Genomic DNA, 18,302 nt, shown 5'->3' on the forward strand with positions numbered 1-18,302 from the left:
TAGGCAAAGTCTCAGGACCAATACTAACTCTTCTCTGAAATCATCAGTAAAGTAAAAGGACAAAAATTCAGGATCAGGAGGAAGAATTGCTCATCCAGGACAAGGCCACACAGAGCAATGGAGATGGCCATTAGATAGTTGGTGCTTGTCACTCAATGGAAAGATCAAATGACCAAAATATTGGACAAGTATGATTCAACCATATAATGGAATCTAGAGTTTTCAATTAAAAAACACATTGATAAGGAAGAGCATTTTCAATACTACAATTGTGGAGACAACTTTCTAATGAAGGGATTGATTCATAGCTATTTTTGAATCAGAAAAGCAAATTCTAGATCTTAACTGTGATATGAGTGAAAAAAAGTCACACCGAAAAGAATGTAAAAATCTCTATTATAACTATTGGAAAAACTTGACAAAATGAATGAACATAGGTCATTATTTTAACATGAAACATAAATCATTATTAATACACCTGATATGAGAGAGAGAGAGAGAGATCCCACGAAAAAGAAGAATCTTCACTGTTTTAGAACTTGGAGAATATTTAGTGCGTGTTGAGTTTATTGGCGTGGCTGACATGTATTATAGATGTGCTGGCTTTGCTTCCATGCTCCGTTCTTTGATTAATCAATAAGATTATGGTATGATCATGGAAAGTGATAACACCATCGGAGATGTTAGAATCAATTTATCTGAAAACAAGCAGCAATCACATATTTGTCCAATTTATGCTTCATGTCCAGGCGTTCTGAAGATGGCTGTAGTCACTGGTGTTACCAAGTGATGCTATCATCCAGACTCACTGGGAGAGTTTGTTCGTTCTAATATATGCCTTCAGACTTCTTTCATTTCCATGATTCCAGAGGCATACCTACCAAAAAGTCATAAAATCCTAAGTGGATAACATAGTGAGTGTGATTGATTGCAGAATGCTTATTTCATAGATTGTTGGGCAGAAAAGAAAACATTCCAAGATCATTGATATAAATCTTGACAAAATCTTAACATTTTAGAATTGGAAAGTAGAGTCCTTCATCAAAGAGTTCCCATAAGTTTCTTCTCCTTCGATTAGGTCATTATCACGTTCTTCTCTTTCTCTGTTTATTCCTAGCATGCAGTCCCAACATTACCAGCAACAGCGTCGAAGATTTGCAGTTGCCTTCTTGGCGTTCATTTTCATTTTGGCAGCTGTGGACACGGCTGAAGCAGGGAAGAAAGAGAAACCAGGTAAGCAGCGGAGTGATGAAGATGAGATTCTCCCCTGATGAACGCCATCGTCCCCCGACTCCTTGCCCCTTGTTCCGACTACTTTTATTATTTTCCTCTGTTACTGAGAGAAACATGAAAGGTATCCTTGCTTATTTCCCCTAGATCTAAGGGGAGCTGACCATATGATGGCTACTCTGTCTTGCATTTGGCTCAGCAACCATGTGCTTCTCTGAAGGAAGTATCAATATTAGTTAAACCCAATGGGATGTTTAGCATAGCAGCTATGACATCTGTGTCCATATCAGAGCGATGGGATAGGTGATGGATCAATTATTTGAGCTCCCACACCCATGTGGGGGACCTGGATAGAGGTTTGGGATTCCAATTTTGGACTCGGCAATTTTTAGCTACTGAAGATATTTAGGGTGTGTTCCAATTGATTGAAGATATATGTGTATAATGCATATATTACATATAATCTCATTTTCAAATAAATGGAAATTTGAAGACATTTTTAAAAGAAATGTTATAAAAGGCTAAGCTGATTATTTTGAAATTGAGTGTTCCTGGGCCCCGGCAGCGTGGCCTAGCGGCTAAAGTCCTCGCCTGGAACACGCCCCGGGATCCCATATGGGTGCCTGTTCTAATCCCGGCAGCTCCACTACCCATCCAGCTCCCTGCTTGTGGCCTGGGAAGGCAGTCGAGGACGGCCCAAAGCTTTGGGACCCTGCACCAGCGTGGGAGACCTGGAAGAGGTTCCTGGTTCCTGGCATCGGATTGGCGCGCACCGGTCCGTTGCGGCTCACTTGGGGAGTGAATTATTGGACGGAAGATCTTCCTCTTTGTCTCTCCTCCTCTCTGTATATCCGGCTTTCCAATAATAATAAATCTTTAAAAAAAGAAGAAATTGAGTGTTGCTGTCATTTTTCAGGCTTAACTGATTTGTCTAATATCTGTCATAGTTCTACTACTTTCAGGATAATCAAGAGAGAGGGAGGGAGATAGACAGAGTCCTGCAATTAGCACACTCAAGAGTGAACTTAAATCTCAGAGTTAGAATTTTATGAATTTTGATTACATTTTTTTCTAGAAAAAAAAGTAAAGAAGTCTGACTGTGGAGAATGGCAGTGGAGTGTATGTGTACCCACCAGTGGAGACTGTGGGCTGGGCACCCGAGAGGGTACTCGCACAGGAGCTGAGTGCAAGCAAACCATGAAGACCCAGAGATGTAAGATCCCCTGCAACTGGAAAAAGCAATTTGGTGGTAAGTCTCTCCTTGTCATCCCATTCTTTTAACCTTTTAGTCTGAGATACTTCTAGAATACTTTCAAGGTCAAGTATTCTTCACATTGATGGATCAATTGTAAAACACCAGTGTTCAGGCTTTTTGCCTAATTCTAGGGCTTCTCAACTTGCAGTGATAAAGACATTTTGATCAGGTGATTTTCATTGTTGTGGAGACTGCCTTATATATTGTGAGATAATGTTATCGTATTATGTTATATTGTATTGTAAGCTAGCTATGCTATTGTAAGAACCATTACTGGCTTCTATTCACCATCGTCCAATAATATCTCCACCTCTGCCAGTTATGAAAACTACCTGTCCCCAGATATTTATGATCAAATATCCATTAGGAGTCAAAATTATTCCTGGCTTGAGAACCTATACTTTACCTATAAGAAGAAAAAATATGCTGCCCCCTAACAATGCCCATTGGTCTGTTATTTCCTTCCCTCCCTTCTTCTTTCCTTTCATGTGATAAAAATCCACAGCACTGGGGCTCATGCGATGAAGCAGAAGGCGCTGCCTGTAACTCAGGCATCCCAAATGGTCACCCGATCGATCTTGTCCCAGTGACTCCCTACTCCACTTTCAATTCAGCTCCCTGCTAATGGCCTGGGAAGGCCATACAGGATGGCCCAAGTGCTGCCCTTGCCATGCATGGGAGGGACCTGCATGAACCTGGTGGTCTCTAGCTTATTGTGAAAAACAAGGAGAAAAAAGTGTTTGCAAACTCTCTGCACAGCTTCTGACTGCAATGGAAATTACAATTATTTCAGTTTGAGTGAAACGCAAACGTGCTTTAGTTTTCATGGTACCACAATTGAATCTTTCAAGCATTTCCGTTTCTCCTATTCTGTTTCTAGCGGAGTGCAAATACCAGTTCCAGGCCTGGGGAGAATGTGATCTGAACACGGCCCTGAAGACCAGAACTGGAAGTCTGAAGCGAGCTCTCCACAATGCTGAATGCCAGAAGACAGTCACCATCTCCAAACCCTGTGGCAAACTGACCAAGCCCAAGCCTCAAGGTAGGTCCTTGCCTTTACAGCTTAATTTTAATGAATTAATGAAATCAAGCAAGATCTTCACATATGAAAATCTAGAAAGTGATTGAAAAGGTTCTGTAGGTTAGACATTCACAAAAATACTTACCCATAAATAATTTGTGAATTAAAGCTAAAGTCGTATGTGTAATTAGGGAAATTGACACTATATTTTAGCAAAACAGGCCAGTTAAGGCTATGGTTGTACGGTGACCATATGTTCTAAAATCTACAACAGCATCACATCCTGAAACAAAAAATGTAAGAAGTTTTCATAAAATCAGAAAAATTAATGCAAATTTCCATTTCTCCATTGTACAACTTGAGAACTTCTGTATTTTACATACTTTTTGGGGAGACATTATATATTCTTTGAGCTGTTTTAATGTATAAACTACATTTAAGTGACAGACTTAAAAAAAATATATACAGAGTTATCTTACTCCGAAAGTCTGTTTCTGCTCTCAGCTATGTAAAATAAACCCAAAGCAAATTTGATGGCCATGGTTTCCAATAAATGGAATCCCAACTGAGGAAAGAAAGCTTTGAAGTACGATTTTTCTGGGTGCTCTGGGATAAATTGTGTCCCTTCCCCCCAAAAGGTGATATGTCAAAGTCCTAACTTTTGGACCTCAGAATGTGACTGCATTTGGGGATAGGAAATTAAATAAAAATGGAACCCAATCCGACATCACTGGTTTTCTTAAAAGAAGAAACAATTAGGACACAGACACACACAGAAGGAGAATGATGTGGAAAAAAAATGGGAGGGGGATAATCAGCCACAAACCATGCAGGGAGTTCTTAGAAGAAAACAACCCTGTTTATACTGACAGCTCAGAACTTTGAGAAAACACTATTTTGTTGTTATGAAAACTTCAACAAACTTACCTAGTGGGCTTCAGTGAACTCTAAAGTCTTTTGTCCCCAACTCATATTTGGACCCTCCAATTGTCTTGGCAACTCATACACATGCCCGAAGTGGTTGTAAGCAGAAACTCAGAGAAGAGACCATGTAACAAATACTTAGAATAAGGGAAAACAGGAGTGAGGGGAAGAGCCCCAGAAATTTGGAAGGATTGACTGGTTTGTTGCTGGTGATCAGAAGTTTCTGTGTCTCCAGCAAACCTCTTAGCCTATGATGGAATTGTCCACAGAAGTAGAAACTTATGACTTCAAGATGTGTAGATACAGCCTAGAATTGTAGACAGTGAATCTAGCGTTCAGGCTGCCCTTTCCAGATTACTAAATTCCCAGCTGCTGCAGTGTTTATTTCCTGTTTATGATCAGGGTTGGGGTTAATGCAGTGAGTACTTCTGCCATCTCCATCAATGTCCCTTGGCCAAAGACCACCACTTAGGTCTAATCAAAGTCAGCAGTCAAATCTTCTAAGTAAATATTTCCCCCAAACAGAACAACTCAGAGATACAGTTTTCATATTAATTTATTTTTAGCCAACTATAGAAGCAAATATTTATATAGCAAGGAAAAATTGAGGAACTCTGCATATTTTAGCATGGTAGGCCTTAACCTGGGCTACAATAAAAGTTTTCTTACAAATTTTCTTACAAAAACATAAAAATTCCAGTGCCCAGATATAACATAGTTGACCTAAATGACCACCGTTAGTTTTAGAAAGGGAAGTGCCCTGTAAGAAGTTTCGGTTTCAATTGATACTTCATGTTCCACTATTGGAATCAACGGCTAGATTACCCACACACAGGCATGTACATGAAGGTTCACACAGGCAAACACACATGTACACATCCATGCATGCTGTTCTTGTTCTCTTCTACAGGGGAGAGAAATTGCATCTTAATTTAACAGGGAGTAAAGGTGGGAATGTGTTCGGGTGGAGAAATGGAGGTCTGGTGAATAAAGAAACGTTGAAACGTGGGAACTACCTGGGGCATAGCAGTGAACACGATTCAGAAAGAACTTTTAGGATGTTTGGTAAATCCATTAAATGAAATATTTCCTCTAACTGAACTGATAGTTACTTTACCTTTTAAATTTTTCCATGTAGTGATATTGATGGAGGTTACAATTTTGTTTCCAGATTTCAGCTTGAAAAAGTGATATATTTCAAGTGGATAGACATTCTGTAATTTTCATACATATTAACGAATTAAAGTCTAGAATTAATTAAAAGTGGGCTTATCCTGACTGAGCCCTGTGTTTGAGACTACTGGCTATGCATCTTAAAATCCATTAAAATACGACTTTCTATTTGTGCATAATTAAAACTCTCTTAAAACTAACCAACCTTTCCCCTCCCAACAGTGGATCCTTTTGCAAAAGCTGTTTTGGTATCAGATATGCTGCAAAAGAATAATCAGTCAATGGTTGAGTCAGAGAGATATGTCAGGAAGAAGATTTTCTGCTTTATGCATTTATTTGTTTGAAGGAGAGGGTAGGAGGGAAAGAGAAATTTACTCTCCACATGCCTGCTGTGACTGGGGTTTGACTGGAGCCAGAACAGGTAGTCAGTTATCTAATGTAACTCACACATGGATGGCAGGAAGCCAACTGGATGAGCTGTCACTACTGCCTTCTGGAATTGGTATTTACAGGAGGCTGGAAGAAGAGCCAAAGCAGGACTCAAGCCCATTTACTCCAGTATGTGCACTGGTTTCTTAACTGCCAGGACAAAGATCCACATCAGTGAGATTTCTTAATAGACAATGTGCATGGTCCACAAAATGTTTTTCACAGTCTAGATGGAAGGTAATGAGTGACATACATGACAGGCATAATATATCTCTTTGTATTTTTTTCTTAAGTTGTGTTATAATTTTCTCTTTGGGAATGTCTTACCTCAAGTTAGCTCATTTTTCTAATGGAAAAACAAATACTAATAAAATACAAGCCAAGTATCATTCTGCTTTATTCTACATCTACTCATATGTGTCGTGTTGCTTTAGGGTTTTGTTTTTCTTTTTGCTTTAGATTTCTAACAGATACTGTCTGATACAGTCCTTGTCATAATTAGGTTCTATGAGTTTTATTGGAACCAGATGAAACTCAACAGTGACAAACCTAATGGGAGAAGACATATTCTATCACCACTCTTTCTAAAACTGTTCTGGGAGACATCCCACAGAATATAAACCTCAGGAGGACAGAAAGCTGGCCATTTGGCTCTCTATGTATCCGTTGGGTCTCCAAAAGGCAGTAGCAAATAGTAGATACTGAAAAACATTTGAAGGGTATAAAAATGCTAAACTGAAAAAAGGGTTTGCACATAAAATATACCCAGCGTTGGTGGACACGGCAGCAAAGAAGTCATGTCACTGAACTTTTCTCCAATTGATAGAACTTGGATTGTTTTCTGCTTCCAGGAAGTTAACTTGCTGTTAACTTGGTCTGTGGTAAGACTATAGAGAGATGTTGGGAGTGTGTGCATTTTGGACCGGGCACAGAGGAGTCTTCAATTTCATCTAAGTCTTGAAGCAATTGCACATGTAAATTTTATGTATCCTATACTACATATGACAAACATGGGCTCCAGAAGCTGAGTAACTTGCTGGAGGGCTCTCCATTTCTAAATGGAGAAAGCTGGGATTCAAATTCAAACTTGTACTGCTGTGAAAGACTGTCTTTGCAACTGTCCCAGAGTGGGTCTTTGTGTTGTAAACTCAGGAAAGTCTGGTAATTTTGAATATATTTTTCTGTATACAGTCATTAGAAAGTAGTCCTTTTGGGATCTTGGCTATGATCTGATCAAACCCTCATGGAATAAATGAGTGCAAACCACACACTCGTGTTCCTCCTGTTTTGTAGAGGTAGACTCCGTTCCAGGTTTGTCCTCTTTGTGTATTGCTTTGCTGCCTTTGGGGGAACATGAGAACTGTAAGAAAGGGTTTTCACATAGTTGCTAGACTCTTAAATAAATGGCTTTAGAGTATTGTGACCTTGGGGAATATTAGTAATTGTTGACATAGAGCTACTTCAAACAATCTAGTCTCTGACTGCTTAACCTGATTTACTTCTTACCAAACACATGATCAAGCAGTTTTGTTTGTGTGTCCCATGTTGGTTTTGGAAAGCTGCTTTGCTTACTTTCTGATCTATTTTATTTTGATAATTGGTGGAAGATTAACATGAACAGTTTTATTTTCAGGTTGGAAATCACAGCCTTTCAAATTTAAAATGGAAGTTGAAAAGGGTAGCATTAAATTGAGGGAAACTAGAAGATATCTTCATGACTTGAACACTAATAATAAGGCTAACACACATAAAAAAATATTTGATTAGGAACCAGCGGGAGATTTAATATCTGAATTTGTCATCTAAATGCTAGCAAACGACTAAATACTCCAGTCACTTTGATTTAAAACTGCCTTGCAGTTCCTCTCAGGCCTGTTGAGCAGTACTGCCTCCAGAGGCAGAGAAGCAAGCCTTTTGTTCGTGTCAGAACTGTCCAAACTCTCCTCTCTAGTACCAGTCCTCAAGTTCAATGGTACTGGCCATCAAGGAACACAAATTCAAAGACACTGGATATCTAGGGAATCCCACTTCATCTCAGGAGAGCTTTGAGTGATCTACTTCCGCATGGTATGTCCAGAGGAAGAGAGAACAGTGTTATGCTCCTGTAGACATGAGAAGTGAATGCTGCCAGTATGGAGTAAGTTTTCCTGGGGATGGAGGCAGAATTGGGGGGAAGGCTCCTTGCTTGGCTACAGTTTGCTAAATTATCACCAGAGTGTAGCCAGGATGAATCAGTGGATGAGTGATTTTGATATCTCAGATTTTAGTAACTTAGGAAAAAGAATTAAAAAATTAAACTTACATGTATTAAGACTATTTATGTGAGGATCTTACATTGTTAAAAAAATTCTCCAGAAGGACTAGAGGATGTGGCTTGGATGTTGCAAGGTCAGTGATAATGCAGCCAAAGGCAAGAGCTCTAAGAGAAACATCTAGTCACACCACATGTGACTCATCTAGGGAAAACCCTGCTGTTGAAGCTGTCCTGTCCTCAGGACACATGCTGCTAGGAATTGGGCACTGGGAACCATGTTGTAGCTCCGTTCTCTAAACAGGCACATCCAACCTTGACAAGTTTGTGCCCTGCTTTTAGTTGGCCGTGTCTACCTTTGTACCTTATTTAGACACAAGTTCACATAGAACATTCTCCCATAAGTTTGTCTAAGAAATGTGCCTGTGGCTTTGCAGATTCTACCCCCTAACACGAGAAGGGGAAAGCAAAGGATTTATAATTGCTGTGAGATCTGAGCATTTGCCATAGTAAGGAAAGAAACTGGAATGCTTAGAAGGTCTTTCCTGCTTGGGTTAGATGAATGGTGGATCCCATTCCAGGGAGATGAAGTTTCCAAGACAAATCTTCTAAAGGGACAGTTCCCATTAGAAGGAGTTTGGTGTCTCTCTCTTTCTCTCTCTTTTTGGAATGATCAGCATTTTATTTTCTGGAGGAATAACTGATCTGTGAACGGTGATGAAACCTGAAAATAAAGGTCAGTCCATACTGACAGTTCCATGAAGGTCGTGGTCGAGAACCCTTCAGAGGTCAAAGAACTGATTCCCAAGCCCTAGTGTTTCTCAGTGGTCCCCTAGAGCATGGGCTCACTGTGAAATTAGAAGAGGGTCAAAACCAGCCAGGCTTCCAGGAGGGCCCTGGTGTAGCGCCATGACCTTGCGGCCAGCCCCATCTATTTGAGCATCCTGCCTCCTGGGCAGCAGACTTGCAATAGTTATTAGCCGAGTGCTGAGCTAGGAGGGAGCTCGATTTGAATCTTTTGTGGGGGCTTCAGTGTGAGTTGAGAGTCTAAAGGGGACTAAAGGTCGTAGGGTCCAACGATTATCTCAAAAGACTGCATGATCCTGTAATATAGTCACATATAAATTATTTACTTGTTACCTTTTATATGAACTGCCTAAATAAAATAATTTTTGAAGCTTCTGTTTTTATTAAAAGAAAAAAAAAAGACATTTATGTCAGCACCTGAGGCTGTTCTTAAATGTTTCTGGAATGCACAGAGAAGAGATAACATGGTGGATATTCTGGGTGACTGGTAGCTAAGGGGGAGAATATTATTGTTCTTGTGACCAATCTGTGCCAGTCCACCCTGCACTGTTTCTAGATCCTTGTTTAATTTCCCTATTTTCCATGTCCCCCCCCCCCCGTTCCTTTTATGTCTTCCCAAATATTTTTACCAGTGTTACCATCTTGCTGCCCCCTTCTTTTTGGACAGTTGCCCAGCCCTCTCTTAGGTTTGACAACTCATCTTAAAAGATCAAAAGAATGGCAACTGTTGAAGTGCTGGTCTCCGCTGTGTGCAGGACACAGCTTCTGGCAGCTGATTATTAAGTAGGAAAAGCGGGTCAGTAAAGTGATATTCCCACCATTTTCAATTCTCTCTTCCACTAAATAGATGCTTTTGTTAGTTCATTTAAAGATGAAAGAAGCTCCTCAACCTTTCGTTCCACTCTCTGGGCTCTGCCACCTTTTGGGAGTAAGCCTGGCAATGCAGCATGGATGAGCTTCTAAGAAGGCAGGAAGACAAACGGTACTGAGCGAAGGTGGTGGGGGGGTGGCAGCGGTTAGAATCCCACTATTACGCTGTCCTGGAACCCCTGGCAGGGCAGGGGTTCTTAAATTTGACCAGAATGGGCAGGCTTGTTAGAATCCGGTTTTTATCAGAGGGAAACACACTCAGTTTCAGATCAAGCATTTTCTTTCTTTTTAATTCTGTTTGATGAAAATTCCTTTCGGTGCTTTTGATTGCATTTCTCGTCCATAGAGTACTTGAAGGGATCTAATTCCCTTTCTTGTCACACTAGAGTGACACCTTTTTTTGTCTTCCATAAGTTAGAGTTGACAATGAATGCCTGACAGCATTGTCAATAAGATGAAACAAAGAATAACATATAAAATTGCTTGCAAAATGTGGAGGACTTTTAAGAGCATTTTGTCTCTTCTGTTGTATTTTTTGTGGCGGATGCTGCCCTCAGCAGCACCTTTGGGGTGGAATTATAATGATTGTAGAATAGAAACTACACTCAGATTTGTGAATAGTCTGGTGTCTTTTAGTGTGGCTTAGTACACTGCTCACACGTGGTTAGATTCAGCATCCTTAAACAGAGAGTTATTCACTCCCATTTTTGGTGATTTAAAAATTTTGTACCATGAGTAGATTTCTTATTTGTCATATGCATATTTAGAAGCATAAGGAATGATACCTCCTCAAGTTATCCCCAAGTTATTCAATAGCATAGTCATTCATTTCACCATTGTGTGCTTAGCCTTCTGACATACAAATGTATTATGCCATGGCAAGTATAGGAAAGGGAAGAAAATTGAGTAATATGATGTAAAAGTGTAACTAAAACTAAAAATGGGAGTCCTCTTATTCCTCAGAATTAAAGACACATGCTCTGTACATCTATCCAACAAAATGGACTCAGCTGGAAGCCATTAGCTTTAGTGAAATAACCCAGTCCCGCAGACACAATGATCATACGTTTCCTCTGATATGCAACAGCTAATACACAGAGCACAATGAATGCAAACGTTACAAGGAGATTAGCATACTGGGAAATATCACTCCAAATTTTACTTCTGAAAGAATGAGGGTTAAAAAAGCTAGATTGACTATCAATTAATGTTAATAGGTCATAAGCAGAGGGATCACAAGGACAAATTACAGTTGGATTATGCCTGACTACTTCTTGCCTGTTCAACACAAGCTTTTGTAGTTTTTCCTATACTTGCTATATCATGACACATTTAAATATAAGAAAGTTAGGCTTATAATTTGTACTGAGAGATTATACTATTGTGAAAATGGGGTACATGGACCGGGGAGAAATATAGAATCCTATGCCTATAAAACCATATATTGGAAAAAATAAATTAAGTCAAAGGAAGATAATGAGTTTCAGCCCTATGCTGACTCTTTGGTAGAGCACTAATCTTGCGCATTGTTCTGTCTGGGCTTTGTGTGGTCCTGGCCCGGACGTTTGTCCATGTACAAAAACCCCACACTTGTGGCTGAGTGGATCAGGATTCCTCAAGCACTTACTCCTCTGCACCCTATCGTGTTCATCACCTGAAGTTGTTGTTGTTTTTTTCTTCTCCTATTCTGTGTTTCCTCCTATTAATTCTATAAAACACAGCTTGCTGATTTAATAATATTTACTGAGTGGATGTTATATGCTAGAACTCACACTAGAAATACATGAATGTCCTAAATTGATTTTTTTTTTTTTTAGTGCAGGGACAGAGCAGATGGATTAATCCCAATATAGCACACAAAGTGATAAATACAATGGGGGAAGAAATGTGAGTCTTTTGGTGGTCTACCTAATTCATTCATTTATTTACAAGATCTATTAAGAGCTTAATAGATCTTGTGGAGCACATGGCGTGTTACATGGGAAGGACAGTGCAAATGCTTCCTTCCTACTGATACACTCTAGTGGGGAAGGATAGACAGTGAAGGCAAAAAGAAACAAACAGTAATGATAAGAATATGAGTATACAGGAATAAGTGACTCTCAAAATTAAACAGAGGGCTGGGCATTTGGACCATTGGTTCAAACACAGACTGGGCCACTGGCATATCATAATCGAGTAACTCAGTCAGTGTCCCAGCTCTATGCCTGATTCCAGCTTTCCCATAATGCACTCATTGGGCAGCAGCGGGGTGACTCAAGCATCTGGGGTCTTTTCAGCCATGTAAGAGAAACTGAGGGAGCTCAGGTTTCCCAGATTTGGTCACGCTTAGCTGTAGCCGATACAGAGACTCAGCAGATAGGGGCTCTCTCATTCTCTCTTGCACACACACTCTCTCTCATAATGAAATAAGCAAAACAAACAGATCTAAGTGATAAAGCGAGTAGGAGAATGTATTTCAAAGAAAGTAATTGTGCAGGTCTTTCTGAGATGACGGTGTATGAACTTGGTTTTGGAGATAGAAAAGAGGATAGCTGTTTGTTGATATAAGTGAAGCAAAGGAAAAATCAAAGTCCTTGAATCTGAAGCCAGTGTTTCGCTCAATATCTACAAAAGAGGCAGGTGAAGCAACTGGCCAAGAGGGCTCTATGGACTCCTTGTGTCATCCTGAGAGCTTCTTTACCCCTCCTGGATCAGAGACTCATCAAGAACCGTGTCCTAGTTTGCCTTTATAAATTACTGCGCTGCACAGTTTTTCGTTCATGAGGGAACTAACTGAGGTACATTGATTTCCATGAGCAAATGCTATATTCAAATTAATTGTCCTGGTCTGACTCACAAAGACACATCATTAATTCATTGGCTTCAAACAGGCAGAGAGATGGCTGCTCACCTGTAGGAGCTCACCTGGAAGACCCACTTTGCAATGATGTAAAGCTTCCAGGAACCTACTGGGAAATCAGAGCAGGCTTGTTGTTGCTCAGGGTGCAGAAGCAGTCAAAGAAAGGGGTTTTTCTTTCACAGAAAGTTAAACAATATATGTTTAATTAATCTAAAGGATGAGATGTAAAGAAAGAACTTCTCGCTGTCCCGCTATCCTGACACGGAGAGCAAGGGCTGGAGGTATTTACCCCGGTTAAACGCATTTGCAGTGTTATACAACACTTTTGAAACTGATTTTCATTCTGCAGAAAACAGAAAAATATTATTTACAGATTGCCACTAGACACATGAAGATAATAAACTCAGCTGCCATGAAGACTACTGTGTGAGACATGTGGACAGATACAGGAGCCTGGTTTCCTCTGGGGTTCCAGTGCGGGGAGAGGGGCTCCAGGACTTGGGCTGCCTTCCACTGCTTTCCCAGGGCATCATCAGGGAGCGGGACTGGAAATACAGCAGCCAGGACTCGAACCGGAAGCCATATGGATGCTAGTGTCGCAAGTAGAGGATTGGCCCAGATCACCTTTCACTAACAGGAATCTTTGCTGGTCAAGCCCAGATCCTTCCAAGCCACAACAGCTGTGTGTGCTCATTGTTCTAGAAGCCGAGAGGCTGACAGAATAGTGGCAGCACGTGCTGGTCTACTGAGTACTCTCTCCTGAGCCTGGCAATAGCCTGGCTTTCTTCTCACTGCCCTCACTAAACTGATGAAAATTTATTTCTGAACTGTGACACTTTCTGTACATTACTCCTACCTAAATTGAACTGCATAGAGTCTTAATGAATGGTGTCATGTTAGGAGACCCTGCTAACCAGTTCCTGGATTCCAGGAAGACCATTGGACTGAATATGCACAGATCACAAGCCTCATGTACAGCTCCCAGGCTCAGCTGGCATGGGGTGAGGGATTAGATAACTTCTGTGTGAGGAGACAGCTAATCCTGAAGCACAAGTGAGTTACTTTAAACAGATTCACAAGGCATGAACAGATCTTGCTGATAGTCAAGCTTTTGGACAAATTTACATTGCGTTCTTACTGTTTTGCAATGACACAAGTTTCTAAAGGTGAACGATTAATATCCCTGTGGCATAATCCCCCTACCCTGCCTCCCTTCAACTTAGTCCAGCTGGCTCGCTTGATCTCTGAATAGGCAGTGTATATTTCTGATTGTTTTAGCATTCCTTGTAATATGGATTTTCCTCCTTGGAAAGGACTTAGGTCTTACTTGTATTCTGATCACTAACTCCTCCCATTGCTTTAATGATCTAAAGCCACTTTGTTTAAGTCAGCAGCAAAGAGAGGCTAATTTATTTTAGTTAAAATCTAGGCTCTCCTTGACAATTTCATCTCCTAAATTCCTTCTTAGGTTTTGATATGCACAGCAGGCAATTTGAAAAAAAAAAGAATGAAAACAAGACCTCTTGCTAAGAAAATGAGATACCAGTCCTAAACTTTCAACCGATCACCTTTGAAAAAAATCTCCATTTTAGATCTTAAAGCAATCTACCCATTGATGTCTTTTTCTTAATGCTCACTTCCAAGCCTTGTGTTCCGAATGTTGGTCATGAAAGCAGAGGTTTACTTGTTTCAATCCAATTTTCAAAGTGCTTTTCAATAGGTGGAAAAGATACAACATGGAATGTTGGATTAGTTACCTTTACACAGCAGGCTTGCTGTGACAGACACTTGCCTAAATTGCTGATAATGATTTGGAGCAATACTGTCTTTCAAAAAAATAAATATTCCAGTACACAGGTAAAACGTTTAAATGGCCTGGTCAGTGTGCAGATTTGGCTGTTCAGGCACAGGTTAGGGTTCCCATATCACATATGTGAGTAACTGTTTGAATCACTTCTTTACTCCTAATTCCAGCTTCCAGCAACTGTATACCTTAAGAGAAAGTACGTGCTGGTCTAAGTTGTTGTGTCCTGCTACCCTCATGGGGAACCTGAACTGGCTCCTGGTCTAGCCCCACTTATTGTGGCATATAGGATTGAATCAGCAAATGCATGCTCTCTCCCTTTCTGCTTCTCCATCTCTCTGCCACTAAAATTAAAAAAAAAATTAATGACTCATTCTCTGATCTAGTAAATTCTCTTTTTATAATCTATACCCTAAAGGACCATTTAAATGCCTCACTCATGAAAGTACCATTACATCATTATTTATAATGATAAAATTGGTAGGAGTTCAACAGAGCAAACATAGCAAAAATTAGCTGCAGTGAAGGGATGCTACTTAGTTACGCTTCAGAATGCATGAAATGGGATGGAAAATCATTGCAGTCAAACTTTAGCAAAAAAATTAGTTATAGGAATTGTCAATAAATCCTATCCAAGGTCTTGGAAAGAAAATGTCAATAGAACCAACTGTGAAATATTTGTCCAGGATTTAAAATAACTTAAGATTTTGTGAAATTGAGGCATGTGAAACAGCGTGTCATCCATTCAAATTTGTGAATTTAACAGGCTTAGATTATGAGAATCTGAAAATTGACAAAAAACATCCACTTTAATGGTGATCTAGAGACATAAATTTCTGAGGCTTCACCAGCAGGGCATGTGAGAAAAATGAGATGGAGAAATCAGAGTTAAGTCTTCTATGGCATCCTGGATTGTTCCATGAGGATACCCCCTGAATACAAAACTTTTGCTTCAAATGTCAGCCAAAGATTGGGAACCATGGAATGTTAAGCTATGAATTATTTAGAGGTTAAACAGAATATCTTCATTGATGTTACAGGTCCCTTTACCTTGGAAGTTCTGTTCTTCTCACCATCCTCAGGGTGAAATTTGTTAAAATATGCGAAGCCTGAGTGGAATATCAAATCTCTTCAGGATAGACTTAGGAAAAGCTGAGAACAGACATGTTCTTGGGCAAAAAATGTCCACATTTTTGGAAACCAATGAGTCAGTTGCATACTCTGCACCTTTGCAGTGTCAGCAAGAGGACCTCCTGCTCTTAGCCTGTTATCACACTAATGAGAGTAGGCACAACATATTTTACCATGTTCTATTTTAAGTGGATTTTATACAACTCGTTTAATTTGGATATTAGTTCTCTACCTACTATCATATGTTATGATACTTTTTATAAGCATATTAAAGTGTGAGCAATTGGAGACACAAACATTTTAATTAACATTTTCAAAGTGTCACAATGGCAAAACGACACACCTAGTATTTAAGATAGAGTAGTCTAGCTTTGCTGCTTGTACTTAATAAAATTCTGCTGGTATTGCTGACCAAACAAAGAAGTCAGCTAGAGATATTTAACAGCATCATTTCACTAGTTGTCCCTGTGATTCGGATCATTCTAATCTTTGGAGTCAAACTAGGAATGTCCTGTTTTTTTTTTTTTTTTAAAGATTTATTTTATTACAAAGTCAGATATACAGAGGAGGAGAGACAGAGAGAGGAAGATCTTCCGTCGGATGATTCACTCCCCAAGTGAGCCGCAACGGGCCGGTGCGCGCCGATCCGAAGCCGGGAACCAGGAACCTCTTCCGGGTCTCCCACGCGGGTGCAGGGTCCCAATGCATTGGGCCGTCCTCAACTGCTTTCCCAGGCCACAAGCAGGGAGCTGGATGGGAAGTGGAGCTGCCGGGATTAGAACCGGTGCCCATATGGGATCCCGGGGCATTCAAAGCGAGGACTTTAGCCGCTAGGCCACGCTGATGGGCCCGGAATGTCCTGTTTTATACCGCAGCCTCCTTTCAGGAAATTAGAGGTGGTAAACATACAGAATTGGAAAGAATGGAGTTTTTTGATGTAAGCCTTCTCAGTTTTGTCTACTTAGTGTTAACTCAATTTGACTCAGTCTACTGACTTCTTCTAAGGGTAAAGGTTATGTTAACCAAAACTCTGTGCATAATACATGTGATTCCCCTTGCTCCTTCCTGTATAAACATCTAGTCAAATGTCTGTGCAGAGGGCAGACCTGGAGTGGGAACACTCTGGAATTGTTTACTCGGGTAAAAAAAAATCCTTCTAAACAATCTCAGAGGAGGGATGTGGGAAGTGAGAGGTTGAGCAAAGCTTTTGCTACTTAACAAAATGGAATTAATCAATGGGTAATAGCTGTTTATACGTCTTCATACTGGCGTAGGCCATCTTCTCTCTGCCTATTCTTAAAAGGATTTGCTTGAAAATTATACTCAGATATACAGTGACATACTCTTCAACTTCCCAAGAGACCTGCCAAGAGACAGAAATGCAGATGTGTTTTTCAAAATGATCCATTCTTGGTACATTATAATATAAGTGTTTCTTCCCCTCTTCCCAAGGGAGTTCAGTAATTTGACACTTTCTCTTTTCTTTTTCTCTTTTTAAACCACAGCAGAATCTAAGAAGAAGAAAAAGGAAGGCAAAAAACAGGAGAAGATGCTGGATTAAAGCATGCTTCCTTCAGTGGACCAGGAAAAGGACATCAACACACGGAGTCAATTAGCAGTTACATTTATACCTACTGTAGGCTTTGTATTCAAAATGATCTGTAGCTTAAGTACCCAATAGGCACAAGCCAAGAAGAAATGAAACCTTTTGTAGTAGCATTTTTTAAATGTATACCATAGTACCACTAGGGGCTTATAATAAAGGACTGTAATCCTATTTAGCAAGTTGACTTATAGTTCATGTTAAATGATAGACAATTGAGGTAAGTTTTTTTTTTCAAGTTATGTGATATTTTCCATTAAGATTTTTTTTTACATGTTTTTCCTTTTTGGCAACGATTTAAATATTTTGATCAGGTAAACTACTTCTTTTGTTAGGCCTAGAATTTTTTTTTTTCGCAATCCAGACAAATATATACTAAACAAAGCAGCAATAAAATGTCTTCACTCTGTTTGAGGAAAATATGTTGTTTTCTGTCAATGGATTAAAACAAAATAGCAAAATGGGAGGAGTGGAGAAAGAGCATGCCCTTGATAAAAAATGGTGACTTTTCCTATAACAGAAATGTTGAAACACTAAAATTCTTTCATTTTGGCAGAAATCTTTGTTGTAATGATGAAATTATTTTTCCATCTGAGGGGAAATAACTAGAAAATAAATCAAAGTTATGCTTCAAACAGATGCTGTTGTGTGCAATAATTTAATATGGCGACTCTCCTTTTGTTATCTGTCATCCTCTGTTTAACCTGTGAGCAATGAGAACTGATCCCATAAACTAATGAAGGCATTCCTGGGCACACATACAATATTTTTTCTTCTGTATTTTTCATCTATATTTTATAGTGAGAATAGATGTTGGTGAATTTAACAAGAGTTCTGAAGTAATCTAGGTTTGGTTAGGACAGAAAAAAAAATAAGATACATCTATACTGAATAATTTTAGGGTAACTTATTTCTAGCCAGGGTCAGAATAAATTGCAAATAGACACATTAAATTAAAACAA

At 39.6% G+C, this 18,302-nt stretch overlaps 1 protein-coding gene across 1 annotated transcript in view; it reads left to right on the top strand.

Annotated features, from left to right (window-relative positions):
• Positions 1–17,975, top strand: part of PTN (pleiotrophin) — a 79,057-nt gene extending 61,082 nt beyond the window's left edge. The window contains exons 2-5 of the mRNA XM_004594381.3: positions 1,118–1,233; positions 2,306–2,479; positions 3,366–3,527; positions 17,243–17,975. Of these exons, the coding sequence (XP_004594438.1) occupies positions 1,119–1,233; positions 2,306–2,479; positions 3,366–3,527; positions 17,243–17,298 (507 nt within the window). The 5' untranslated portion in view covers position 1,118 and the 3' untranslated portion in view covers positions 17,299–17,975. The remainder of the gene's footprint in view (positions 1–1,117; positions 1,234–2,305; positions 2,480–3,365; positions 3,528–17,242) is intronic.
• The last annotated feature ends 327 nt before the right edge of the window (positions 17,976–18,302 follow it).

This window comes from Ochotona princeps, chromosome 25 (genome assembly GCF_030435755.1).
Source record: "Ochotona princeps isolate mOchPri1 chromosome 25, mOchPri1.hap1, whole genome shotgun sequence".
NCBI classification, from domain to species: Eukaryota; Metazoa; Chordata; class Mammalia; order Lagomorpha; family Ochotonidae; genus Ochotona; species Ochotona princeps.